This window comes from Arabidopsis thaliana, assembly GCF_000001735.4.
Source record: "Arabidopsis thaliana chromosome 1 sequence".
Classification (NCBI taxonomy): Eukaryota; Viridiplantae; Streptophyta; class Magnoliopsida; order Brassicales; family Brassicaceae; genus Arabidopsis; species Arabidopsis thaliana.
In genome coordinates, this window is record NC_003070.9 from 27,251,677 (window position 1) to 27,277,682 (window position 26,006).

The 26,006-nt window shown below is 35.3% G+C and overlaps 6 protein-coding genes and 1 long non-coding RNA gene across 18 annotated transcripts; all 7 read right to left on the reverse strand.

Moving 5' to 3' along the window:
* Nucleotides 1–33: 33 nt before the first annotated feature.
* On the reverse strand, nt 34–5,405 carry AT1G72410 (COP1-interacting protein-like protein). Of its 2 annotated transcripts, NM_105900.4 has the most exons (11): nt 5,043–5,405; nt 4,512–4,667; nt 4,256–4,432; nt 4,063–4,162; nt 3,937–3,967; nt 3,828–3,855; nt 3,598–3,750; nt 1,837–3,508; nt 589–1,741; nt 444–497; nt 34–337 (listed from the first exon to the last, which is right to left on the reverse strand). In NM_105900.4, the coding sequence occupies exons 2-11, from the start codon at nt 4,568–4,570 to the stop codon at nt 273–275; spliced, it is 3,492 nt and encodes a 1,163-aa protein (NP_177385.2). In that variant the 5' UTR covers nt 4,571–4,667; nt 5,043–5,405; the 3' UTR covers nt 34–272. The 2 variants fall into 2 exon arrangements, with proteins under 2 accessions (NP_177385.2, NP_001319367.1); NM_001334527.1 differs by lacking the exon at nt 444–497.
* A 1,665-nt stretch (nt 5,406–7,070) lies between these two features.
* AT1G72416 (Chaperone DnaJ-domain superfamily protein) lies at nt 7,071–8,845 on the reverse strand. 5 transcript variants are annotated; one of them, NM_001036191.4, is made up of 6 exons: nt 8,344–8,845; nt 8,155–8,239; nt 8,002–8,069; nt 7,844–7,900; nt 7,545–7,754; nt 7,071–7,372 (listed from the first exon to the last, which is right to left on the reverse strand). In NM_001036191.4, exons 1-6 carry the CDS (start codon nt 8,431–8,433, stop codon nt 7,319–7,321), a joined length of 564 nt encoding a protein of 187 aa, NP_001031268.1. In that variant the 5' UTR covers nt 8,434–8,845; the 3' UTR covers nt 7,071–7,318. The 5 variants fall into 5 exon arrangements, with proteins under 5 accessions (NP_001031268.1, NP_001117589.1, NP_001117588.1 ...); NM_001124116.1 differs by having other exon boundaries at nt 7,153–7,368; nt 8,344–8,615; NM_001124118.1 differs by having other exon boundaries at nt 7,163–7,372; nt 7,545–7,757; nt 8,344–8,615.
* Nucleotides 8,846–9,410: 565 nt separating this feature from the next.
* On the reverse strand, nt 9,411–12,152 carry AT1G72420 (NADH:ubiquinone oxidoreductase intermediate-associated protein 30). 6 transcript variants are annotated; one of them, NM_105901.4, is made up of 8 exons: nt 11,967–12,152; nt 11,459–11,523; nt 11,106–11,219; nt 10,860–10,916; nt 10,370–10,461; nt 10,173–10,253; nt 9,971–10,069; nt 9,411–9,882 (listed from the first exon to the last, which is right to left on the reverse strand). In NM_105901.4, the coding sequence occupies exons 2-8, from the start codon at nt 11,508–11,510 to the stop codon at nt 9,691–9,693; spliced, it is 687 nt and encodes a 228-aa protein (NP_177386.2). In that variant the 5' UTR covers nt 11,511–11,523; nt 11,967–12,152; the 3' UTR covers nt 9,411–9,690. The 6 variants fall into 6 exon arrangements, with proteins under 6 accessions (NP_177386.2, NP_001320990.1, NP_001320989.1 ...); NM_001334531.1 differs by having other exon boundaries at nt 9,473–9,882; nt 9,971–10,038; nt 10,122–10,253; nt 11,967–12,069; NM_001334532.1 differs by having other exon boundaries at nt 9,495–9,882; nt 9,971–10,080; nt 11,967–12,048.
* A 773-nt stretch (nt 12,153–12,925) lies between these two features.
* Nucleotides 12,926–14,130, reverse strand: AT1G72430 (SAUR-like auxin-responsive protein family). Its single transcript, NM_105902.4, has one exon. The coding sequence runs from the start codon at nt 13,831–13,833 to the stop codon at nt 13,474–13,476; it is 360 nt and encodes a 119-aa protein (NP_565042.1). The 5' UTR covers nt 13,834–14,130; the 3' UTR covers nt 12,926–13,473.
* Nucleotides 14,131–16,415: 2,285 nt separating this feature from the next.
* Nucleotides 16,416–22,259, reverse strand: EDA25 (CCAAT-binding factor). Its single transcript, NM_105903.4, has 16 exons — nt 21,203–22,259; nt 21,041–21,113; nt 20,826–20,945; nt 20,625–20,700; nt 20,319–20,387; nt 20,145–20,225; nt 19,973–20,044; nt 19,662–19,754; nt 19,306–19,455; nt 19,123–19,206; nt 18,893–19,036; nt 18,540–18,629; nt 18,262–18,344; nt 17,788–18,171; nt 17,413–17,635; nt 16,416–17,320 (listed from the first exon to the last, which is right to left on the reverse strand). The coding sequence occupies exons 1-16, from the start codon at nt 21,918–21,920 to the stop codon at nt 16,649–16,651; spliced, it is 3,132 nt and encodes a 1,043-aa protein (NP_177388.2). The 5' UTR covers nt 21,921–22,259; the 3' UTR covers nt 16,416–16,648.
* Nucleotides 22,260–22,291: 32 nt separating this feature from the next.
* Nucleotides 22,292–24,886, reverse strand: JAZ6 (jasmonate-zim-domain protein 6). Of its 2 annotated transcripts, NM_105904.4 has the most exons (4): nt 24,307–24,886; nt 23,868–23,991; nt 23,389–23,715; nt 22,292–22,864 (listed from the first exon to the last, which is right to left on the reverse strand). In NM_105904.4, exons 1-4 carry the CDS (start codon nt 24,458–24,460, stop codon nt 22,660–22,662), a joined length of 810 nt encoding a protein of 269 aa, NP_565043.1. In that variant the 5' UTR covers nt 24,461–24,886; the 3' UTR covers nt 22,292–22,659. The 2 variants fall into 2 exon arrangements, with proteins under 2 accessions (NP_565043.1, NP_001321693.1); NM_001334533.1 differs by having other exon boundaries at nt 22,389–23,715; nt 24,307–24,641.
* A 148-nt stretch (nt 24,887–25,034) lies between these two features.
* On the reverse strand, nt 25,035–25,367 carry AT1G09307. Its single transcript, NR_139601.1, has one exon. It is a non-coding gene; the product is annotated as an other RNA (long non-coding RNA).
* Nucleotides 25,368–26,006: the final 639 nt, after the last annotated feature.

The following is a 26,006-nucleotide window of genomic DNA, read 5'->3' on the forward strand; positions in this document are numbered from 1 at the left end:
ATGTGCATCAATATATTTGTAAAGGAAGGCCAAAAACAAATAGGATTTTTCAAAATTGCCAAAATCACAATGTAGTTACAGAAAATCGGATTAATCAATTCTTGTTCACTAAACAAAATGTACACACACCATCGAAGAAGTTACCAGCCAGTTCATCGGGAAAAAATACCGTCTTTGAAGTCTGCCTGAGTCTGCGATAGAATCTGTCTCTTTTCTCTCTTTACTCACGCAACTTGATCCACATCCAAGTTTCTTCTTTCTTTGTTTGCTCTCTATCTTGGCTTCGAATCATTTCCTTTGCCGCGGAATGTGGAGAGCGAGAAGAATGACTTTTGCGCTGTAAAAGAAGAAATAATACGACTCATTTCAAGGAAGAATGATGGAGAATCTTGCATTCTGCATGAGTAATATGCATGAAAAGAAAAAAAAAACAAGTTTTTGACCTTTAAAGTTGCTTCCAGACATTTGATGATCATCTTTCAGCTCGGTGTTAGAAGCTTGAAGAAGAAAGACAATATCAACTAAATATGTAAGAACTCGCGATAGCATTAAACTTAGAGAGGAAGAAAGCAATACTATTAGTATTACCTTGTTCAGGGAACTCACTCTCATTGAATCCATCCTCAGAGAGATGATTTTGTAGAGATCCCATTCTCGACTTTCTTAAATCCTCTGATGATCTATCCGCAAAGTCTCTCCTATCTTCAACCTCATCATCTCCTTCAGAAGTCGTTACAGATACCCAATCCATCATCAAGCTTTCCGCTCCGCGGCTTTTTCTTCCAAACTTTAGCAACCGTTTAAACCCTTTACTTAAATCCTTCTTTGACTGATACTGAGACATATTATTAGCAGCAGCAACGGTAACAGGAGTTTGAGCCGTTCCCCATTTCTTTCTCATCCGAGAACTCCACGAAGCAGGGCTTCCCGTGGGAGAATCCACAGAAGCATCAACATCTGACGAGTGCTCGTGAGGATAGCTGAATGAGTGTTGCAGGTTTGCATTCCAAGAAAGAGGACTTTCTCCAGGTGAGTCCATTAACGAGGCAAGCAATGTCGTAGGCACAGTAGCGGGTAAGAAACTACAATTCTCTTCTCCTGAATGATCAACTTTCTCATAAGCTTCGCTTAGCATTGGATTTCCATCCTCAAACACCAATGTTTCCAATTCTTCCACTTCCTCTTCTTCTCTAACAGCATTCTCCAAGACTTCTTCTGGTTCAGCTTCAGGTTCATCATATTCTTCATTTCTCAGAGTCTCGGATATATCAGAGTCCACTCTTAGAGAGACCATCATATCATCAGAGCAGAGAGTGGAGAGTTCCGTAAAGTCTATGTTCCCAGAGGAGCTTTTCCTTAATGATCGAGGTCTTTGGAGAAGTGTATCTTCCTTGATATTCTTGGTGCGACCACTACTTTTCACCTGTGATCGCATAGTAGTTTTGACAGCTAAAGAAGATGGTTTCGTGTTTTCCTTTATAAGTTCAGAAAAATTTGGAACAGATTGTGCGAGCGACTTGTCTGATCTTCGCCTCCCAGAAGAGGTGTTTGAAACTTTACCTGATGGTTTTGGAACCGATGCTGCACTCCGCGGAGTAATAGAAGAAGACATGTTCCTGTTGGGTTGAAGCTTTCTAGCTTGGGAGCTCCGAGAAGAAATGCTGCCAACAGATTGTTGTCCACTGGCTGCTTTATCTTTTGCCCGAGGTTTCTGTTCAGAGATATCTTCATCTTCTTCGCTCTGAAATGAGTTTATAGGATGTGCCAAAAAGACAGTATCATCAATAACAAGTCTTAGCAATCGGAACATTTCTAATGGATCTAATGCTAAGTTACCTGGTACTTTTTCATACTTGACCGAGAGTTAAAAGACCTGAATTTCTCTGCACGCTGACGAGTACTTGAAAGCAAATCTTTTCTCTCAGAAGACGAAGCAGAGAGCTTAGCTTTCATCTCGGTTCTACTTTGCTCAAGAGCCTCTTGCATAGACTTCAGTTTTGTTTCCTTCTCACCTTTTTTCAAACTCCATTCTTCTCTCAGTTTGGCATCCCTTTTCTTCATATACTTCTCATAAAACTTTCCTTTAGAATCATCCGTAAGACTAAGGTCCGATAAATTCCGTCGCAATGCATCCCCTTTGTCTTTGTCACCAACTAAGGGAGTCATAAGCTTTGAGAAATCAGCAGAACCGCCACCAAGAGAAAGTCTTTTTTCTGTAGCTGCTATAGAATGAGATGGCTCTTTGTGTGCAACTTGGTTTTCACTCGACTTACCACGTCTGGAGGAACTTGATTGATCCCCTGGAACCCGGAGTTGATGCTCAGCAAAAAGCTTTTCAAGCTCATTCGCCTTCAATTTCAACTCATCATTAGCCCCCGGATTTTCCTTTGACAGTCTTGTCCTCTGTATTTGATCTACCGATGCAGGTGGAAACCTACTACTGTTAGCTCTAACCTGCCTGCCCTCCCCATCGTCAGGACCATCCCTCACATTAAATTGTGGTTTCTGAGGTAACACCGGTTGTTCGTCTGATGGAACCACTTCTTTCTTCTTGATCCTGCCAAAAGAGTATCTAGACTGCGGTTGAGAAGCCACATCCTCCTTAAAACTAGCTTCTATATGAGCTGACTGAGATCGTGTATGGCGAGAAGGAAACATGGCTGATGATTGTGATACATTGTTGGCTTTGTGTTCATAACCCTCCTCTCTCTGTCTGGATTTAGCATCACTCATGACATTCTGTAGCCTATCGACATGTCTCTCAGTCTGGTTTTGTGAAGCAGAAGACACATTCGGATCAATGACTGATCTGGACTGAACATAAGACGTTGCTTCAACTCCTGACACCAACCTCGTTTCAGTGACAGTTTTGGAACTCTCAACTCTGTCTCGAGAAGCTTCTTCATCACCAACTTTTTCGGAGTCACTCTTCAGCTCATATTTGACTTCATCGTCCTTTTTAACGCTTTCATTGAAATTAGGTTGAGCTATGGTATGAGGAAGAGACGAAGAAGTCGAAGACGGATCCTCCGGGAAACTCTCCAACTTCTTTTCTGATGCCAAATCAGTGCTCATGTCACTCACAATACTGCTTCTTCTCAGGATAGGTTTCTCAGAGGAAGAAACATCTGAGGAGAGTCTCCTCAGCTCTGTGGATTTAGTAACAGCTACAGGTTTGCTTCCCCCAGAGGGTGAGTTTTCCTTCTGTTTGTTTTCAAAGAGGTTAATCCTATCCTGCACACTGAGTCGTCTTGTGTGTTGGGTAGTCTTAACTGTAGAAGAGGTTACATCCAAACTGTCATCAGTTTTCTCCTCTTCATTCCTTTTGGTACTTGTAGTAGCACACTGTTGAATTTGATGTTCTGATTCGTTTACCGCATTTTGCTTCTGGCGCGTGCTATCTTTTTGGAGGCTGACATTGTCAACACCAGCCAACTGATTCGAGTACTTCATGTCGATCAAGTCTGGCCTTTGCTTCCATAGTGAGATATATTTACTGCATGCTTCACTGATGGAACCATTCCAATTCAATCAAACAACAAAGCATGAAAGATAGGTTTCATCAAATGAAAAGTAGCAAAACAATAAAAGGCTTACTCCAAATGATGTGCACTAAATCTATCAGCAAATTGTTTGAGTTCGGAAACAGTATGAGGGTCGAAACCGCTAGCTGATGCATGAGAAATGGACGTTGTCAAGTCCTTTTTAATAGCTTCAAGTCTTAAGTCTATAGCCTTTAAGAGCTCCTTCCTGAATATAGAGAAGAAAAAGTAATCAATATAAAACTCTTTAAACACAGAACAAACATAAACGCAGAGAAGCTTTACTTTGTGGCATCTGCTGCAGCTCCATCATCTGAAACGGAAGGAAATAGGATTCAAATTGATGTTAAAGATCAATGTACGAGCAAAGTAACAACAGTAAAATCAAACACACCTGATGCACCAAACTTTGAGTCTTCACTCCGCTTTAAGAACCAAAAAAATGACAACAAAACTTTAGGAAAGATCGATCGGTCAAGAATCACAATTAGAAGTCAAGTTTCAAAATAGTGGTTACAACCTGCGAATATAATGTTCGAGCTGCTTCCAACTGCAACATCTCGGAATAATATGTATTGACCTTTTCGAGAGTTTCTGGACTATTAACAAATTGAACAAATCTGAAAGGACAAATGGTGGAAGAAACTATTACTATATCGAAAAAAGGCTATGTGAAAAGAAACCAAAATGATATTGAATTCTTTGTTATAAACCTCTCTAATGTTCTTTTAGTGAACCAAGTGTTGCTTTTCTCCACCTCCAATCTAATAGAGGATTGAGCAACAGGCGACGCTTTTGCTTCAAGAACTTTTAAATGATTCACAAAGGGTTGAATCAACCCTGAAGCTAGCTTCTCTGTCTGTTCATTGCTTGATACAAACAATTCGCATCTATCAAAGGAAAAACACACACTTGTTTATACAGAACAAACTAGAAATCATGAAATCTTGAAGTGGAACATATACTCACTTTGAATGCTTTGGCGATAATTCGAATACCACGTAGTCAAGAACCGTATCTGACCTCATTCTCACAAGACCAGATTGCTAATGCTAACCAACCAGCAGAAGTATCACTGAGATTAACAGAATTCAACTGAACAAACTCAAATTAATGCCAAGAAACCTGAGAAAACAATAATAGAAACTGTTACTCAGAGATTACAAAAAAAAAAGCCAACTTGCTAACAATGTTGAAAGCAAAAGATGAATGAAACCAGAGTCATTCTCACGAAATAAGTAGGACAATCACGGAATATAACTTTGATGAGAAACAAAGAATCTCGGGAAATGAAAAGGAAGACAAAAACAGGTCATGAACCATATAAATGGCCAGACATAGAAATCGAGGATCTAATTCATCGGAACACGATGCTTCTCAGATCTGATTCCACTACTCTAAGTAAAGACCCAACCATAAAAATCCCAACTTTAATATAATCCGGAAAAAAAAAACCAAAGCTCAGAACTCAAAATCATGCAAAATCCATAAAGAACATACCAAGATCCTCCTGTTGCCGATCCAGCATTGAGCTGGGAACTTTCCAATTCTCAGTATTTCCAAACTTAATCCAAGTTCTCAATCGGCAAGAGAGGTTGAGAAAGAGAGAAAAGAAGATGAAACCCTAACAATGTCAGGAGTTAATGTTGTCACTTCACTACTGGTTTTGCTCAAAATGCAAAATCTTTCTTTATTTCTCCCACCAAAGAAGATTTTGCTCTGTCCCTTAATATCCACGCTCGAAACCAGCACACGCACACTCTCTCTCTCTCTCTCTCTCTCCGTAGTAAAAAAGACAGAGTCTTTAGAGAGAGAAAATATGCGGAGACTGTTTAGAGAGAGAGAGAGTTTCCTTATTCAGACAACTTCTTTTCCGACGAATGTCGTCTTCGATTAGGAAAGAAAAAAAAGATACAGCCGCAGTACTACGTTTTACCATAATACCCTCAAAACCTTTTAACAACACCGGTTTACTTTCCTAATAAAGCCTATAACGATGAGGGTAATATCGTAACTAAAAATTGGTCGAAGCCTAGGCTCTCTAGCTAGTAGTAATAAATAAACATAATTTCAACGGTAAAATATTTTTCACTTGGAAGACTTTATTAGCAATTTTAGAACTTTGCAATAAACGTTCTAAAAATAGTAGACTGTATTTTATTTTATTACGGTTAAATATTTGTAATAAAAATATTTCAAAGAAAAAAAATTACATCCAACACAGAAAAAAAAAACAGATTTTCAAATGGAAAAAAAAAAGAATGACGATGAAAAGTTTTATTGATCAATTGGGTGAAAATGTGAATGGCAATTTTACAGTAACATAATTGCTGGCAATTGTAATTTTCACCAATCAAACAACCCTAACATTCTAATGTAGCATTAATTTTCATTAAATGTCCTTAAATGTATATGAAATACTGTACCTAATCTCATTAATTATCTGATTAGTTTTGCAACAAACCAATGTTTGGATGTTTTGGGGTTGCCAACAATTCCACATGGCCACGTCATGTGTTTGGTATGATATTTTTGTTGGCTCCAATTTTATGATTTTGATCATAGAGTAATTAGATCAGCACATCTTCTTAACTAAAACTAGATTCCGTACGATTCGAACCGGTAATCAGCAGCCATTGAGCAATAAAGAATTTAAGAAGATAAAACATGAGAAACACTAATGGGCCTTAACGGCCCACTTTAGATTGGACATATTAGACCTCCCGCCCTCAATTTAGCCTATATTTTTCTTAATCTACAAAAATGTTTTTTCTTTTCGGTCGCACACAAAAAATGTTCATAACGAAGAACGTAATTTATTTATTTTTTCTTCCACGGATTTTTTTTTTCTGTATATATGTGTATCACTAATTCCCAGCATAATTAATGCTTTAATAGTTTAAGAAAAAACAGAATCAGAAAAGAATGATAGAAAAATGTTATCATAATTATATACTGAACATATTTGTTTAATTACGAATTAAATTGAAAATAAGCGGCGTTTATACAAGTTGGAGAAACCTACTATATGTCAAATTAGAAAAAAAAGTAATGGACCAGATTCGGTGTAAAGGCCACTAATTATTATCAACTTGGTGATACATACACATTTATTTCTGATTTCATCCAACTTCTAATTTTGTTTACCATATCAAGTAAATGTAGTGGATAACATGATTTTATTTTATTTTGTATAAGTTAACAATATTATATTTTGTCAAAGGAAATATATATATATATATATATATATTAAAAAAAGGAAGAAAAGTCTCGAAGTCGCAGGTCTGCGAAAATAGTGGTGATTTGGACTTCACGAACTAAAAAATATGACAACTTGTGACTAGCTTTGTCTCTTTGGTCCTACTCGGCTACTCCTACTTCCCAGCGTTTCCAAAATATCCTATTTTTGCACGACAGAGGAATATATATATACTAGAATTTGTGGAGTTTCATTTGATATTTGTGGAGTATTAAATATTTATGTAAAACTGAATCAAATACGAGAATTTGTGAAGTTTCATTTGATCATCATGTCAAATATGAATAGTAAATATATTATTTGGAAGATACAATATCAATATTCTAATTTTTTGTGTGCATTTGTACTTTAACAAGAATGTGCATAACTCAAAAATGAGATTCAAATGACCTAGACGTTTGATCACATTGTATACAAAATAGTACATACCACCATATTTTCTTCACCACGACAACTTTTACAACATGAAGTTCCACAAAAAAAAAAAATACAAAAAATGTTAAAAACTTTTTAAGCTCTACTTCTTAGATCTTCTATTGCCAGCTTGGAATCTCGTCGATGGACCACCTACCTTTTATTAAAACATCAATGGTCAACATCGGTTTCATGATAATTCTGAATTAAATTCTACAACATACATTTTCATTTCAAAAGTTTATTTTTGTTATATACATATATAGAACCACAAAGAAGTTATAAGAAAAGGAAAAAAAATCAAGCAGAAAGAGTATAAAACTAAATACCTTACTAGAACTTATACAACAATAGTTGTCATGACCGTTAATTTTGTTGGGAATATCATTTGAATTTGATAAATCATCGCAATGGACCAAAGTCGACGTGCCACTAAATTGCGAACATGAAGACGAAGATGAACGAGTTTTGAATTGATTCACATCATCCTTCAACAATTCTTGAAATAACTCTTCAAATTCCTCTAAACTTTCGTCCCCCTGCTCCAAGATATGCAATTACCATTACCATTAGCATAATCATATATAATAGTAATGACTAGTATAGATGAAGCAAAGTAGTTTGTTACCGTAGATTGAGTTTGAGCCATAAGCGTCACCATCTCATTTATGAAATCAGCCATTCCCTACAACGCAATAAGTTGACATTGATTTAGACATATCGGTGATTAAATAAATCAACATTTCTGACTCAATTAAAAGAGAAATATCTACAAGAAGAACATACAGTTTCGTCGTCATCACTATCATAAGCACCGACGTCATACAAAAGCCTCTTGTTGGAATCCGACAAAACTGTTGTGAATACAATAGATTAATAAACTGGAGAAGACGGATAAAGAACCAGACCCGGTTTAAAAGAAAACCGTGTAAATTTTACCAGAATAGGCTCGTTGAATGGACTGAAATTTCATCTTAGCTTCATCTTTCTCTATTTCTTCAAGAAACCGATCTGGATGCCATTTCTACACCACCAAACATACAAAAAAAAACACACAAAATTATTCAAGAAGATCAGATCACATTCAGACAAAAAAAGAAGAAGAAGAGAAGAGATGTGAAAACGAACCAGAACAAGGTTCTTGTAAGAAAGTCTGAGATCTCCTTGTGTACATTCGTTGTTCAAATCCAAGACAGCGTACAAGTCTTCTCTCTCCATTAATGATGATAGTAAGAATGAGAAAAAGAAAGAGCTGTTCTTTGGAGTTTATTGGAAGCAAAGAGATAAAGAAGGATCAAGATTAATGTATGTATAGAGATGTGTATACGCGTAAACGTGGAAGAAGAGAAGAAGAGAAGAGAAGGGAAAAGAAGAAGAGTTTGATATTTTGGGTATCGTGCTTTTGTATTGTATATAATACTATTTATATATACGAGACTGGGGTAACAAAGAATGATCGAGAAACTAGCCACTTGAACTAGTTGTTTATGTTTATCCTCGTTTTTTAGACAACATCTTTTAAAACTAAAAGTAGTGTATTATTTTACTACTTTAATTTTAGTGTTTTTTTTCTTTCTAGTTTATGAATTGTGAGTATACGCAACCAATTTTGAACAAGGCTACATCTTTTATTTGTAAATGTTTTAGCTTTTTAAGACTTAAATGAATGGAAGATTAAACTCACTTTTCTAGAAAAAGGTTAAGAAATCATTTATCAATTATTTTTTTACTGAGTAAAAATAATGATCCGTATACTGGTAAGATCAAAACCGTGAATTTTTTTGTAATTTTGGTCATTTGATTTCTATGTAGGTTACAAAATGTATATGTAACAAATCTACTAAACCCTAAAATTAGTCGAGTATAGCAAAATCCGATCGAGTACTCATGTTTTAGAAGAAAAAAAATAGTTTGGCAGGAATACAAAAAATAAATATTTGAGCAACGACTCTAGAGCATCAAATTTATTTTGTAATAGTCTGGATGCATTCTTCTTGTTTTGTCAGCATAGACATTTTTGATATATAATGTAGGAACGTTGTAGAATTTTAGAGCTATTTATGTCAATTTCCATAGAATTTACATATTTTTATATGTGCTTCTACTTTAGCAGAATTTTATAACCTAGTCTTGCTGAAATTCAAATAAAGGATTTGTATAACGAAACTTAATAAGGTTATTATCTTGAAAACTTTTTTTTCAAAAGCAAAAAACTTGTAATATTACCTTTTCAAGAATTAGATAATTTTACTTTATGGTCACTTTAAGGTAAATAAATTGAGCAACTTGCCATTCTGGCCCATTTTTCTTTTCAAGTTGCTGTCCATCAACTTGCTTTAAGTCAATTCATAAGCGTTTTTGTTCATCAACTTGGATCCGGTTAACCCAAATCCCGGTTTTACAATTAAACCCAGAGAACAACAATCTTTTTTATGGTTCTCAATTTGTTCATCAGAAAGCTTTTTTCATCATCGTTCATGGCATCCTCACTGCTTTGATCCAGTCAATTTCGACTTGGAAATCGCCTGCGCCTGATTTAGCTCCAATGAAACCACCTCCTTGTGCGTTAACGGATAGAGACATACCAACAACATGACCTGGATTCATCTCCATTTCTGCATCTATCACGTTTCCTTTCCATGTTGGTAAGTAGCGAGTAAGAGGAACCTGAAGAAGAAAGATGTCACACTTGAGTTAACAAGTTACAGCAAAACCCCTTTTAACACTAGTTGCTTTGTAGAAGTACGAGACTTGCCTTAGCTGTATACCAGTTTCCCTTTGGAGCAAAAACAAAAGCCTGCCATGAGTTGTCTTCTGCTTGTCCTGGCGAGTTCACCCAGTTCTCAGTATATATCTGAATTGGAACTGCGGTTTAGTTTTTAGTAAAAAAGTTATGCTCCTTGAACCTTGTGTTTCATCTGGAGCAAAAAGACATGAATGTTGAGCATGAGACTCACAGTAGAAATATAGCACCTTCCATCTCCTTTGAGCCTCAGGGCTATGGAATCATACCCTTCGAGATCAATAAAGCCATCAAACTACAAAAATGGGAGGGGGTTTTAGTTAAGTAAGTTGTGCATAAACTCATGCAAATCTTTGGTTTTGATTGATGATGTGATGATTAGTAAAGAAAAACAAAACCTATGATTTTAACCTTCTTTGACCGCATTCCACAGAAACCACTCCGATTGATATTCCATTTTGAACCTTCCCTCATATCCGTAGAGAGGTTCCCAGAGAAAACACCTAAAGGAGACATAAGGTGAAAACGGTCACCACCCAATTGCAGAAAAAAACATGATGAAGAGAGGTAAATGGTATGAGAAGCAAGAAACTTCATACTTTCGCCTGAGGCTCGATTAAGAGAGCCTAAACAGCTAAACCAGGAAAACTGTAGTTCCAGAAATTTCAAGAGAAATCATTTTATAATTTATTGGCTTAGACGTTAGAGCATGCTCAATAACGTTTCTATGCCTCTAGATATGAGAAAATCATCACAGTATATTTAAGTCAAAGAAGCATCGATGGCCTAACTTTCCCAGCCTAATTCGAAAATCTGGCTTGCACAAACTAATTGTATCAGACCCAAGCGAAAAAGTAACAGAAAGAAAAAGCAAGGCACACTTGTTCCACAATATACTAACCATTGCAATCTGATCGATTTCCTCCATCTTTAATTTCCAACGAAGCCGAAGATAATCCTATAAAGTAAAATATCCACACTATAATGAGCATATCACATGAAGAATTGTTATGCACTGCATATCAGAAATATTATTTCATAACATGAACCAACAAGGAATGAAAGTAAAAGAAACTATGTAAACAGGCAATAATAGGTTCTGTAACATGATTATGGGCAGATGCCTGAACTTGTGTGATTTAAGTACCTCCATATTCAGAATCAGAGTATAGGTGCCATGTCTTAAGGTCTTCTTTTGAATTGAACTTGAATATACACTTCTCTACAGGGGGTACCCATTCTTCGAGTTCCCACGTTAGAGCTATATACAGTATGTACATTGTGAAAATATGTTAGAGACTAGCTAAAAAGTATGCAAAGTAGAAAGGTGAGAAAATTTCATCCCCATAGAGATTAGTCTTGAAACAAAATCGTTACTTTCCAATCAAACGCACTTGATTATGATTACAAACAAGAATAAGTATAGCACACCTATAGCAAGAAATTCACTAAGTTACAAGAAAGTGTTGAACATGGTAATTGAAGAAAATGGAGAAATACCCTTCTTTGTTGCATTCACCGAGGCTTGCCACAATGATCTAAACCGTGACATAGTTCTGAAGTTGCTGGATCAATGGGAACAACACTAACTGGTTAATTTCTTTCCGGAATGAAAATGGAGAATAACCTTAATATCCCATAGATTGATAACAAGAGGTTGCAAAAGAGAAATGAAAGATCATCTCTTTGGAAACTCTAGCACAACGCATAACCCAATGAAGAGAGACTTAAGCAATTTTACTGCAGCCCTATTCGGAGCTGAAGTTATAGGGTTACTTGAATCCTTGGGTTGAGCAGAACCCATTAATGGATTCCCTGAAAAACCTTACATTTTCCCATTGAGGCATTTCAACAAACACTTGAAAGACAAGAATTGATAAAATCACATCGACCCACAGACAAAAACAAAAAAGACCAACGACCAAAGAAGAATCCATAGGGAATTGCACAAACAAAAACAAGAGAAATCAAATCGTCAAGACAAAGGATGAGTTTGGTTTCACTTCACCTGAGCTTTCATGAAGTTGTCCTTCCCTTGAGAGTCTTCTTGCTAGTCCCCCTCTTATTGTTGAGACCTTCTGTTCAGGTTAGAGTGTTTGACACTAAGTTAAAACTAAACGGTGTCGTTTCATAACTCCCATCTCTTTGCACGGCCCACTAAGGCCCAACACTGTCTTTTGGTCGTTACAATTTCTTCTAGTAACTAACCTGAGTTCGAATCAAATGTAATTATTAATTTCTTCTATAATCAACGTTAAAACAAGCAGCAACCCATAACAATTTAGCTACCAACCGAGTTTATATAAACACTATAATATCATAGGATTGATGTAATGTAAGGAACAAGACAGAAGTAGAAGAAGAAGTCCCATGAAGTTTGCTGAAAAGACACACCGAGTGACTTGTCAATCATTAGCGTGTCGGAATCAATTAACAAGCTTAATTAAACTTAGCAAAGAAACTTCTTTTCTTTGATTATAATGATTAGAACTTCGTCCTACGTAGGAAATTAATTTATTTTGGTCTTACTAATTATACTTATCTTCAATAATTATTCTGCGCGTCCTTTTCGTACCCACCTCGGAAAATTAATGTCAGTTATTTTATCTACCAATTTATGTCTATAAACGTATATTAATGCACATATGTTGGTGTAAGTAATGCCAATTAGTACAACAAACTACAAATTTATTAGTATATCGACTAATTAACCTGTAAGCTTTAATTTATTTTGTATGGCTGAAAGTTCAAGAATATTAAAAGATAAATATATAATGTCTGCAACTAGAAAGGAGAGTAGGGACATGAAATTGGGACCAGGTCACCAACGCGTCATGAGAGCGACCATTATTATTTCCTTAAAAGAAATTGCATACGTATTTTCTATTTTATACACACACAAAAATAGATTTGAAACTGACACCATACAAATGATACGCAAAAAAAAAAAAAAATGAATATCGATGATAGAAATCATTGCTAGTCATATTTTGTTTATATAAAGCAAAATAAATGAATTGGACTCATCATATTCAACCAACTTTTGTTTATCGAACATCATCAAAGGCCTTCTTTATTATGTCATGAGACTCATGACTCATATGAGAAAGATACGTTACGAAAATAGAAACAAAAGTTTACAAAACCGCCATAATAAAATAAATATAGAAACAAAACCTACCAGAAAACTTAGTTTGTTTTCTTGAAATCATTGCATTCTTTTTTTATGTATATTACAATTAATATAGGTACTGAAATACATTTTGAAGGAAAATATATATAAAGATTGTTGTTAGTAGAAATTTATTCTTGGTTGGTCTTAACAAAGTAAGAAAACTACATATGCTCATCATCATCATAAAATTGCTCAGAAAAACGGAAGCAAATGACATGGTTTACGAGATCACGTTTTGATCACACACCGCATCGAATGAAAATACAAATCAGCAACAACAAACAACAACAAAAAAGGTATATATTATACGAAATAAATGTATAAAATCAATCGGTCGATGTCAATAAGTATAGAACTCAGCCAATTCTTCAACGGATCCTCCTTCTTGACCAGACTTGAGCATCCACAGCAAGTGCTCGAACAAAACGACTTCACAAGCTACAACAATCTCACGATCTTGTTCGATGGATCTAGAAGAAGACCGATCCACGAGTTCTTGAAAGAGTGGGTGAGAGATGATGTCTGGTCTAAGCATGTAAGGTCTTCGAGTTTGACCAACGTAAACCACATGGAGATTGTTGTCTTCTGAGAGTTCGTCGGAAACAGCGGCTGAGGAGGTTGAGTGGTGGTGGTTCTTGGCGAAAGAAGGCCATTTCTTCATAGCCGACTTAAGCTTTGTCAGCTTCCCAACTTTGGCCATTGCTAACGAAATTGAACTTTTTTCTTGGGGTTGGAACAAGAGAGTTGTTGAAACTAGCTAGGGTTTAGGGTTTACGAGGAGATTTATATGTGTTGATGTGAGTGTGTGTGGGGATCAAAATATTGGAAGAAGAAGAGAGGAATGTTTGAGAGATGTTCTTGGGAGGAAATAACGAGGAAGGTTCGTGTATATATATTGAGTGAGATAGAGAGAGAACGTATAGGTGCATGACCCACCGATTGATGCATAACAGCTAAGAGAGATGAGGACATAAATGGCAAAACTAGTATCGTTTTTTGCCCATTGTTTTTTCTTTCTTTTTTGTTGTATCTTGTAATTATATATTGAGATTCGTAATAATTTTAATTTTGTAATAAATTTTGCCATATTCATTCATTTATTTTCATGTTACAAATTACACTTGCTGATAAGAAAAATATTGTAAAATTATGATAGATGGATGAGGGAATGATACGGTCTACGAAAAAACTGATAAATACGTTCTATTAAAAAAAACAGATATAACAAGTGATCATTACACCATTAATTTATTTGGCTAAATATATATATATATATATATCAATAAAAAATACATAATAAATAACATTTTATCTAATTTAACATAACAAAACTATTAAATTATTTGATACAATTTTTTTTCCTTTTTATATATATTTGATACTATATATACACACTATTTCTCTTACCTGTGACATTTTGTTTTGCCTACATAAATGTCAGACACCACAAATCCAGTTTTGGAAATGCTTGCTTGATAAACATTCATGTTTGTTGTATAATTTTTTTTTAAATTGTATTTTGTATATTATGATGTCTTATAGTATATAATAATTTGTAGATATATACATATACGTGCGGTGAGTAGAGATGTGTAGGCAACCTCTTATTGCGTGTTGTTGTCTAATGATCGGACAAAGAGCGATGTTTTTTAGATAACGATTACATCTTGTCCACAATTTTGTTCAATATTACCCGATAATGCTAATTTTTTGTCGTTCATATTATCATGTACTATAGAAAACAAGTATGGTCTTCATCTGTCGATTTACCTTCGATTTTCTTCATTTCATATTAAGAACATAAATTAGATATGAACATTCAAAAAGCATACTATAAAATTAAACTCGTAAACTCATATAATTTACACGGTAATTAGGTTTTATTGACGGATGCAAAAACTAACCACAAGCATATTATGCTCTTTTCGACAAGACACAGTCCTTTTATCTAGTGCAAATGCATAATCATAAATATTGCTCATTCTTTTCATAAAGTTAGTTTGGCATTTCCGAGAAATTAGGTGGAGAAGACCTTACCTTACCGTCTGTCTTTTATCGAACAAAAAAAGTTGTGGATGGTAAGCTAATCATTTAAGGAATTTTTAGATACTTCTTTTTTATAAATGGTCGAACATATAGTACTTGTTTATAGCAAAAGAAATAAAATAGTAATATAGTACTCTCTCATCATTAAACATTAGATAACTATCTTTATCTTAATGTACTTATGTAGCTAGTAAAACATCAAACCAGACCTACAATTTGATCAAGAGTGAAATATTTTATTTTTGAATAGTGAAGATCTTAGAGAATTTTTGAAGATTTGAAGAAAGGAAAATGATACGCGCATATATGCAGCATATACATACTGGCATCACACGAAACAAACAAGCAATCTGAATTTAGGAATACTAATTACTTCCGATTCGTAATCATTGCAATGATTAGCATAAATCGAGTTATGCTATAACTTAATTATATAAAGGTAGCAACATGTATTACTTAATATTCTAAGGTGTGATACTTTTAGAAATTCATTTTTTTGGATTAGATTAAATATTACTAAAAAGGTTAGAAACTTAATTTAAGAGAAATTTTCGATTAGTTGTATTAAAAACAAGCTAGAGTCCAAAATTAAAGTAGAGACAAGCCAGTTAGGATGGTGTTGTTCATGTTAAGTGCGCGACAATTGTGCAACTAATCTACTTTTATTTTTTTCGACTTCTATATAATACGTCTTTCATACATTTATATACTTCATATTGTAAAAGAAATTAGCATAAAGGTAAACACTAAACAGTCACTGTTTTCTTAAAGTATCTCTGTCTATAAATTGTTAGCGTAGTAGTTGAAAATTGTTGCCTAATGTATATTATCGATATATTAGAAGGATTTATTGGTTAATGAATTTTTATTGATTTTAAAATTCAAAGCAAACATAATTTTATATTCGTGTTTAAATAATGGTCTACTGTTTCTACCAAAAAGAAATAATGGTCTAGTGTTTTTTATTTATTTGACCTGATCCATTTATGGATTTGGACATATTTCAGAAATTTTTTTCATAATGGGTTTAGGTTGGAAATGTTTTTTTTTTTTAATACGATTTTAAAGGATCGGTTATCCCTAAAAAAAAGTAAGATTTAAGGTTACATAAGAACTAAGCATGTCTTAATCATATCACTCAAGTAAAGATCAAAGATGATTTTACTAACTACCCAATTACCACTATATCAACTTGGATTCTCACGCCTGCCATAATACCATCACATTCACATCACTAAGTTCAATATTTGATTTTAAAAATACTCAATTTTTGTGATATTTGAACAAAGTTTCAAGTGATTAAATTAAAACATAATCGTACAGTTATTCTCTTCAAAGATGAAAACATTAGGAAGAAAGAAATACAAAACAAACGCCACAAAATTGGAGTGACTATCTCCAGCGTTACACAGTATAATAATAATACTCAACATAAGGAGCCTTGCATAGCAAGCAACAAGTCTTGCTTCTTACTCTGATGCTTTAGACTTCTTCTTTTTCTTCTTCTTTGTGGGCTCTGATGTTGCTTTTCTTTTAGTCTTCGAATCCTCTTTCTCGTCTTGGTCTATCAAATGCTTGTACTCTTCAAGACTCGCAAATGGAGATTTCCGTTTTCTTTTCTCTTTCTTTTTCTTCTTACTACGACCATCATCACCATCACTATCATCATCACCACCATCACCAGTACCATCATCATCAACGTTGTTATCATCTTCATCATCAATCAGGTCCATGTCCATGTCTGTGTCCATCTCTGCATCGCTCACATCAGCCACGAGCTCTTCATCATCCTCGCCGGCTACTCCATCTAGATCATCATAGTCATATTCACCGCCCTCTTCTTCCACAGCATTATCATCAACATCATCCAGCATATTCTCAATCTCCTCATTGTCACTCTCATCACCAGCCTCGAATTCAACATCACTATCGTAGTTTTCTCCACCATCTCCATCATTCACATCGTAAAGTTCTTCAGCAGCTTCTTCTTCAGGTAGCTTCTTCTTCTTCTTTTTCTTTGACTGCTTCGTACTGGTCATCTTGTTCACATAGAACTTGTGGAAGACTAGATCTTCAGGAGCCACATCTCCTTCTGCTAATGAGAGAATTTCAGCTCCAATCACACGGTTTGACATGTCAAGCTGCAACATGAGATGAGAAAATAAAACGTTACAGGGGAAAAGTAGATAACAATATGGTTAAAGCTTTAATAGTTGAAGCATGAGCTTTTTACCTTCTTGGAAGGTTCAATCTGGGAACCACCATGCCAAGTGTTTTGCTTTGGTTTCTTCTCCATGAATTTATCCAAGAAAGCAGTTAGAGATAAATCGTTCAGCGGGTTTCCGTTGTAAACAATATTTGTTCCTGAGAGAAGGGTTCCAGCCATTGTAGCAACCGAGGGGTGAGCATGTTTTGAAAGAACCCCCAATTCCCACCAACTTGCACGGTCTGCGTTACTGTTAATTTGAGATCAAGGATTCAGTTCCAACCAATAAGGCTATAATATCAAGAAAGTTTTTAAAATATTATCGTTGTTCCAAGTATCGCTTGTTTAATGGGGACAAAAGCAGTATACTTAAGCTTTTGATGAAAGATGAGATTAACTAACCAGTAAGAAGGTTCTCTATGACGAGGATCATATCCTCCAGGAAGAGAACTCGGTCTCATTGGCGGTTGGCTTCTTTTTTCCATATCATTAGAAACCTCCATGACTTCTTCAAGCTGGGGAGTTTCGTTTCTAATTAGCTCTTCAGAATCATCAGAAGCATTATCATCTTCTTCATCAGATAGCCTGATTGCCAAAGCCTCTTCGTCATCTGAAGAAGAATCACCATCTCTACTTGACTTTTCGACACCATCATGATCAACTTCAACAACATTCTCGTCATTCTCTGCTTTCTTATTGGGATCAACATCATCTCCCTCTATCACATCCTCAAAATGTTCTATATCTTCTTCTTCCTCAACTGATTCCCTCTGGACCACCATCTTCCTGCAACGTAAATAGAAGGACCCATTGTATCATTGGGTAAAAAAACTAAAAACCATGGATATGTGGTTAACAGAACGAAAAAAAGCTTACCATAGAGGTGGCCTTGATTTTAAGACTTCAGATAATAGGAAAAGGCATCCACAGGCATACTGTGGTGGCTGTTGAAGCGCAACCTACTCAAATCGTTAAAGAGTACACTTGAGAGATGACAAAAAAATTTACTATACAGTGTGTCGACATCGAAAATTTAATAACAAAAGAATCAAGATTCCTGTATAGGATCAATGATGCGAATATTGTCATCATTGTCAATGAAACTAGAGCTACAAACGACGGGGTTGATGGTTTATATGATTCATGTTACCGACCTGCAAGACTCTTTTGGAGAAGGCAGCCACACGCTTGATATTTATATCATTTTTCATGGCTCTGAGAAGAAGCCCAATAAACATTTCAGCCTGCAAATTAAGAACGGCAACTTAGTAAACTCGGTCATTAAGAAAATGCTATGGTTCATGCCAGGGGCAGACATCTTGATGTTTTTGTCACAATATAAGTTGCTTTCACAAGATTATAAATAAATGAATGTACTTATGCCAACATTCATAAACCAATTCCGGGCTCTACCAAATTGTAAGGGTTATTATAACCCATACATAAACTAAGAATAAAATGACGTGATTGGAACATGGAAAAACAGAAGGTTCAAAGTTTAGCTTGCCTTGGAAGAATTCATTGCGGAGGGGAGTAGAAGTTTCGAGTACAATGCACGGTAAAACCTGTCACTAACAATCTTATTCTTGGATGAGATCTTGTCAAGAAGCATCAGTGATTGGACTCCTACATTGAAATTCGCCGAATGTACCTACATATTCAAAATCCCATTTTCTATATCAATTTTCGGTTGTAACTATGAAACTAAACTTCTATAATGAAGCTTTAAATGGTTACCAGTTTGAAAAGCACTGGCGTCTGGGATTCAATTATATCATCAGCCTCGTCAGTGGAAACATATGGAAAAGCTCTGTTAACTCCCTGCACTTACGGAGTACTAAAGCATAAGTTGATCTGTGAAGTCTCAATACTTTAAAATTACATACATCATGTACACCAAAAAAACACATCCAGACTAACCGTCAGTAGAGCTGATAGAATTCTTGAATCCAACTCAATAGGTGAATCAGTTGACACTTCTTGCTTTGTGTCCTTTGGGTTGGATTTTTTCTTATCAGCGGCTCCTTTGTCATCTGCACCTTGTTTCCTATTTGCTTCTGTAGTTAAAACCTACAAGAATGCAAACACACTTCTGTAGTGAATATCCAACTAGTGAAAGATTTCATGTTATGACTTATGACAAACGCCACCCCAAAAGAAAACACTAAGGGGTAGCAGAAGTCTCTGAGATCATGAAAGTAAGGTGGAAGTGGAGGGACTAAATTTTAAGAAGATCATAAGGAAATGTTAAATTTATTGACTTCAATGCCAGTTACCTTAAACAGGGCAAAATATACATCAATTAGACGTTTTGCCACCTTTGGATCCTCTCCTTTGTGGCTCAATCGGATCTGACTCAAAAAGTTAACCTGTGAAATTTACAAAGATTAATGAGCATTGTTTAGAAAGCTAAACATGGATAAGTTTATGCTTCTTTTCTTTTCTAAAGTCTTAGTAAAATTGTTTCCCATTCAAATCAAAGACAATACTTTAGACGACAATAAGCGTGAATCAGTTTAAAAAGAAGAGCAAGAAAATAAAGAAAAATGGTTCTCGTGAACATAATTAGAGAGAACAATGGACATACAGCATGATACTTTGCTCGTAACCCAAGATGGGGTCGGAAGAGAAAGGAGTCAACTTCATCTATAACCACAGCCTGAAAAAAAATAACATTACATGAGCCAAAGAGAAGAATCCAAACAACCAATTAATAAACGAAATACTGAAACTGGCATAGGAAGGTTGAATAGCCGTACCTTCATGTTAGGATGATCAGCCAAAAGATTTGTCAGATGATAATCAGCATTAGATGCACTCTTGTTTTGAGGATCCCCCAACTATAATATAAAGTAATCCATGGAACAATTAAAGGGATCACAACTGAGAAATTTAAATTAGATACAAATATTTGAATGAACAACAAACAATACCTTGTTCACCAATGACACTAGCAATTTCCGCTCTTGTTCTGATTTGCTTGTCAACATGAAATATATTGTCTGAAACCAAACAAGAAAAAATTTACTGAAGGAAAGATCCGAATCACGTTACCAAGCAAAAAAACTCACTGTAGCTAAAAGAAAACTACGGACCATGCCGTTATGCATCATCCAGAGAAGGATTACATTGATGATACTCAAATCTCTAATATTAAAGCTCATCAAGAATCTTACAAAACCTGGAGACCAGTGCTACTAAACAAGCTAGCACGAGCAGAGTGGTGATAGGATATATACCTTTAAAGCCTTGTCCTTCAGCTCTGGAAGCATATCTTTAGATGATTCATCAAGGGCTGTGACGAAGCGCTCATACCTACAAAGTCAGCATGCTAAGCTGTTAAACGAATCATCGACCCAGAACAATTACGGATAGAAGACACAGATCTTTGACATAGTGTGATTAAACACATCCCTCATGGCATGATTTGAGATCTTTACCTCTGTTTCAAGCAATCCTCCCAGTACCAAAACAGCAAAAGCGAGTAACCATCCTTATTTTCCGGAATGATGTTTAAAGGTCGCTGTAAAAGTGACTTCAGCTTGCGATCAGGTAATAACCTGAAGAAAGAATTTAAAAAACCTCAGTCAATGAGAAAAAGATGCAAGACTGACACATAAATCCATAGCTCATTGTGTGAGTAAGAAAAATGTGCCTGATCAAAATTTCTGATAGAGCCTTAAGACCCTTAAATGCAAATCTTTTTCCAACCTTTGAGGTCACCATTCCTGCAATGAACAGAGTAGATAATGTGAACAAGACATCAACAAAATGCTACAGAGGATTTCACCATTGAAAAACAAAACCAGAAACATACCCAATAAGGCATCAAGAGATCTCATATTTGCAATGGGATTCTCTCCAACCATAATCTCAAAGGCAGTGATTTTATCAGCAACTGTCCCAGACTTTTGAGCAGAAATCACCATCTTCATATCTCCACCTTTTCCTTTCGAAGTTGCAAAGTCCTCTGCGTATTGCCACATCAATCTCTCTCCTAATTCTCTCTTCTTCTCCACCACACCCTTAAAATCCTCCTTATTCGCCACCGCCACTTTCCGGCCACCAAACACCTTCTCCTCAAACTCAGCTGCATCGTTGTACCATTCAGAGCTCAATAAACTCGCTTTCACCAATGGTAACTTAGGCAAACTCTTGAATTCATCGAAACGTTTTTTCTTGTACCCAGTACTCTCATCATCAATCGATAAGAATCCAGGCTTTGGCTTCGGTTGTAACGTTTGCTTCACCGGTGCATCTTTGTTTTGCTTCCTCGCTCCAAAATCTTTTCCCTTTTCATTCCCAATGTTCGATTTTGGCTCTCCTTCTTCATCTTCATCCTTGTGTTGCTGATCCTTCTTAGGCTTTTTCCGTTTCTGGGTTTTGGATTTAGCTGGTTTTCGGAAATCAGTGTCGTTGAAACCCGAAGAAGGAAGAGCAGAAGCTAAGCCAATAGAAGAAGCGAATGATGCGATATCAGATGTGAGAAGACTCAAGTCCTGCGATGATTTACTCAAAGGCTTTATCTTTGACATTTTTTCTCAAAGCATATGAAGAGGGTTAAGAGAGTTTTGTGAGAGATGACTGTTTTTAAAAGAACTGAGACAGTTAGGTTTAAGCAATCTCTGTGCTTTGAGATCGAACAATGAAAAAGAAAGATAAACTTCAATGTTTGGGGTTCAACAGAAATTTTTAGGGTTTTAGAAAACGGCAAGAGAGAAGCAGACAGAGGAAATGGTAGAAGGCTAATTTCGTAATTACGGGATAAGACAAGGGCAAAACAGACTTAACGACCTAAAATCAATGAGACGATGTTTTTTCATTAAGGTTGGGTTCCTGAGACGGTCCAGCCCAATCGCTAGAACATTCAATGCAAATCCATAACTGGTGAGATTTCGATCATGTGGTAAAATATTATACTAATATCTTTGATAGAAACATTATATGTATATCTTTGAAACCTATTATAGGTTAATATACTTTTGCCACTTAGAAAAATTACTAACAACGCAAATCCATCACTGGTGAGATTATATCAGGTGATTAAAAAATTTCGATAAAGGGTAATCCAGATGACAATTTTAATTAAAGAATCTAAAAAACAAGTATCAAAATATGTATGTTTTGAAATATAAATACTAGCTACGTAATACAGTACTATAAATAACTTAAATTGGTCAAAAGTAATGGAAGAAAATATAAAAGGGTATTTGGGTTCAAATCCTAAATAAGTGAAAACTAGAAACGTGAACTCGATCGTGCATTTTATACGCCCTAAAGCTTGAGTTCAAGGTTTTTGGAAGATTGTCCTTCTTTCTTGTCCACCTCCATCGGCATATGGTTATGGGCCTTTGGTTTTGGAGGAGTTGCAATGTGTTGCGACGATTGGCCTGACTTTATCGATGGAGCAACCATCTCTGGCTTGGGAGGAAGATGACTACCGTGTTGGTTCACTTGATATGGAGCTCTAGCCACAGCCCTGAAATCAAAACAATTAATCAACATTTAAGACAAAGTAGATATTGAAGTTTTGATTTACAAAGAACTCTTAGTTAGTGTTTTTTAACTAGAAATTTCTCGACATTTTACTAATAATTTTCCTAGATCAAGGACACATAGATGATGGACTCATATCTCTTATATACTACTCTAGGTCCCATCTCGAATTTCATTGTAACTTGTAAGATTTTTTACATGTTCTTTATAAATGATGACACTTGAGTCACATCTCGAAATCTTACTCTAGGAATCATAATTCATAAACATACTAGGACCACCCTATGTTCAATTTCATGAATGTTCAACTTAAACTTGATTGGTAATACGCTTCTAATCCGATGTGGGATTCCTAGAATAACTCGAATAAGTCTTAATATGGTAATTATTAGCTATTTTTACATATAACTTTTTTAAGAAACTTTGATCCTAATCTATGCATACATTTTGACGAGCGGCCTAGAAAAAGCATAACCAAGCACAAAACAGTTTCGGAGTTTAGTTTACCTGTCTTTTCGTTTAGCAAAGAATCGATGAAGAGAAGCTCTTCTTGCAATGCGTTCCACAACCTGATGTTGCTGCCCAGTTTCTTGATCTTCATTGTTCCCGGAACTCGTTGGCTCGTTAAGATCGGGAATCACCACGTTGCTTTTGTCAAGATTCATGTGACTCTGACTGTTCTTAGAATCAACAGCAACATGATTCGCTTCTTTAGCTACTTCCATTATCTCCTTAGCTTTGTCTTCAGGAAACTCGTTGAAAACCATAACTTTTCCTCCAAAGAATATGGTCAACTGTGAATTTCCAGACTCCGGTGCTACTTTTGCCGGTTCACTAAAATCAAATCAAACCCATTTTTACAATTAGTCAAACTCCATAGTCCATACATCTATAACCGGTAGTTCTTTCTCTAATTCAATTGCTACAAAATGTGAAAACAAACACTTTAGGAGTTCGAATACATATGAAGTTTGTGTGTACAGTACCTGAGATCAATATATATGGCTTTGTCTTCGGTAGAAGTAGAGGCCTCACCAATAGAAAACTTCTGAATCAACTTGAACGGTCTAGTTTCTGAGGTCTCTACCTTCTTAATCACATTTTGTTGTCCTAAAACAAATTAGAACAGAAATTGCAAACCGATTAAAATTTATCAAAATCAAATTACATGTTTATTACGTTTTTTAAAAAACTTCACAGAATCTCTAACTTTAATATACTTAAGCTGTCCAAAATAATACCATGCTTAAGTTTAAAGAAAAGAAAAGAAAAAAATGATTTAAAATTTTGCATTTCAACAAAAAAAATATATAGTTAAACTTTATGCTAATAATCAACGAAGCAGGATACTAAAAGTATATGATATAAACTTTGGTCTTTATAGGCGGCGGCCGTCGGAATAGATAGGGAAAAATAAATAAATACCTTTGAGATCGAATTTTCCGGCGAGTTCAAGATCGGATTTTCGAGCCAACCCCATATTAATATTCCCAAAACTTCCCTTCTCCTTCAAGTACCGGCTGAGCAGACTACATCTCTGAGAAAAATTGGACTTCTCCGGCGCTTGTCCCGTTGACATACTAGTGTGATGAAGATTACAACAACCCAAGATTTTCTTGTGTGACTTCTTTACACGTACAAAAAATCGAGGATTCCAAAGAGTATGTAGATGTTTTGAGCTTTTTGCTCATGTGTTGTTGTTATAAATAACCAATTCTAGCCAATAAGTTTCTGTGGCTTTTAACCTCTCCCGAATAAATAAAGAAAACGAAATAACGTGTTCTTTTTTTTTATTTAGTCTGAAGTGACAGTGATGTGTGTCCAATATAGAATGTTTTTGTCACGAGTTTTGTAACTTTTTTTTTTACACCTAACTGATCGATAGACATTTTTTTTTTTTTTTTGAACACAAAACTGATCAATAGACTAAACACACATTTTTCTTATGATGGTTCAAGAAGAAGAAATTCTTTTTATGGTCAAACATATTATAGGCTATTAATTTCCTATATCCTCAAATGTTTTGTCACGAATAGAAATAGGGAAATAAATTATATGCGGAAAAAATGATTTATTCCTATGGTTGATTACAAAAATCAAACTACAATGTTCGTTACAAGTTCCGGCACGTTTTCATTGCACAAGCCGTGAAGAAACTGTTGTAAGTTGACGGCGACATTACATAAAGGCGTTAACCCATTTAATTCATTCGGGTCCCAAGAGTTTCTGTTAAATACTAATTTACCCTTCTGAGGTAATTCGTTTAGTGGTGGTTAGGATATTCGTTATTAAAGGGCGTAAATGAGGGCATTTGCAAACGCTATAGTCTAACGGAGTTCTGACGGAGTTAAGTCTCGCGTCGGCTGCGATGGCTAATACGAATTTAATATGTGGGATCCATTAGCAACAGTACGACTTGTGAGTGGATATTTATCGATGAATGGTGTCAATTACTTATCCCCGACAAAGTTTAAGGACACGTGAAGTATTGTTATGTGCGTTTAGGATGTCAACACGTGTCGGAATCTTGGCGGTACCAACCTTATTTCATGCATGATTTGCGTTTTTTTTCCCTCTTTGCTAAAGGATATTATAGCGTTCATACTTCATAGGCCTAATTTTCTTTTCTGTTTTTAATTACAAAAACTGAGTGTAATTAATATTAGAATTTGTGGTTTTGTATGTTGGTAAAAGGTTAACGATTTCTGTTTAGTCCTAATATGAATTTTGTTACTTGCTCAGTTAAATATTATTTCTATAACAATAATAATAATAAAATCTTTTAATCGTTTTGTTCAATGAAGTCGAGCGTTGAATTTTATTTGAATAAGAGGCAATGCCAAAGAGTACCAAAAAAGAATTTAAAACAAAATGTCGTAGACGATCGCGCCAAGGGAAAAAATCATTTTTATTGAATTATTTATCGCAACTTGCAAAATGAGAACATAATACTTTGAACTTTGAAGACTCTTCAATATCATATGATTTCAAGAGTTGAACAACAACTTGAGTCTAATATATACACATGTATGTGTGTATTTAATTACACAATATAGATCCATTGTCATTTTCTAATACATACAAAAGACCAAATAATATTCGCTATTTCACATGAAGATTATCTA

Excerpts from the sequence above, each read along its gene's own strand:
- AT1G72420 (NM_105901.4), bottom strand. The coding sequence starts at position 11,510 with ATGTCACGGTTTAGATCATTGTGGCAAGCCTCGGTGAATGCAACAAAG. Across the intron at positions 11,220-11,458 it reads GGTGAATGCAACAAAGAAGG|CTCTAACGTGGGAACTCGAA; the intron begins GTATTTCTCCAT and ends TACTGTATATAG. Across the intron at positions 10,254-10,369 it reads GTGGAATGCGGTCAAAGAAG|TTTGATGGCTTTATTGATCT; the intron begins GTTAAAATCATA and ends CCATTTTTGTAG.
- AT1G72430 (NM_105902.4), bottom strand. The coding sequence starts at position 13,833 with ATGGCCAAAGTTGGGAAGCTGACAAAGCTTAAGTCGGCTATGAAGAAA.
- EDA25 (NM_105903.4), bottom strand. The coding sequence starts at position 21,920 with ATGTCAAAGATAAAGCCTTTGAGTAAATCATCGCAGGACTTGAGTCTT. Across the intron at positions 20,701-20,825 it reads GAGGATTGCTTGAAACAGAG|GTATGAGCGCTTCGTCACAG; the intron begins GTAAAGATCTCA and ends CTGACTTTGTAG. Across the intron at positions 19,207-19,305 it reads TTCTATCAGCTCTACTGACG|GGAGTTAACAGAGCTTTTCC; the intron begins GTTAGTCTGGAT and ends CCGTAAGTGCAG.
- JAZ6 (NM_105904.4), bottom strand. The coding sequence starts at position 24,460 with ATGTCAACGGGACAAGCGCCGGAGAAGTCCAATTTTTCTCAGAGATGT. Across the intron at positions 23,992-24,306 it reads CGGAAAATTCGATCTCAAAG|GACAACAAAATGTGATTAAG; the intron begins GTATTTATTTAT and ends AATTTGTTTTAG. Across the intron at positions 23,716-23,867 it reads GCCATATATATTGATCTCAG|TGAACCGGCAAAAGTAGCAC; the intron begins GTACTGTACACA and ends ATTTGATTTTAG.
- AT1G72410 (NM_105900.4), bottom strand. The coding sequence starts at position 4,570 with ATGAGGTCAGATACGGTTCTTGACTACGTGGTATTCGAATTATCGCCA. Across the intron at positions 4,433-4,511 it reads TTATCGCCAAAGCATTCAAA|ATGCGAATTGTTTGTATCAA; the intron begins GTGAGTATATGT and ends TTCCTTTGATAG. Across the intron at positions 3,751-3,827 it reads GCTGCAGCAGATGCCACAAA|GAAGGAGCTCTTAAAGGCTA; the intron begins GTAAAGCTTCTC and ends CTCTATATTCAG.
- AT1G72416 (NM_001124117.2), bottom strand. The coding sequence starts at position 8,433 with ATGGAGAGAGAAGACTTGTACGCTGTCTTGGATTTGAACAACGAATGT. Across the intron at positions 8,070-8,154 it reads CATTCAACGAGCCTATTCTG|TTTTGTCGGATTCCAACAAG; the intron begins GTAAAATTTACA and ends TATTCACAACAG. Across the intron at positions 7,901-8,001 it reads ATAGTGATGACGACGAAACT|GGAATGGCTGATTTCATAAA; the intron begins GTATGTTCTTCT and ends ATTGCGTTGTAG.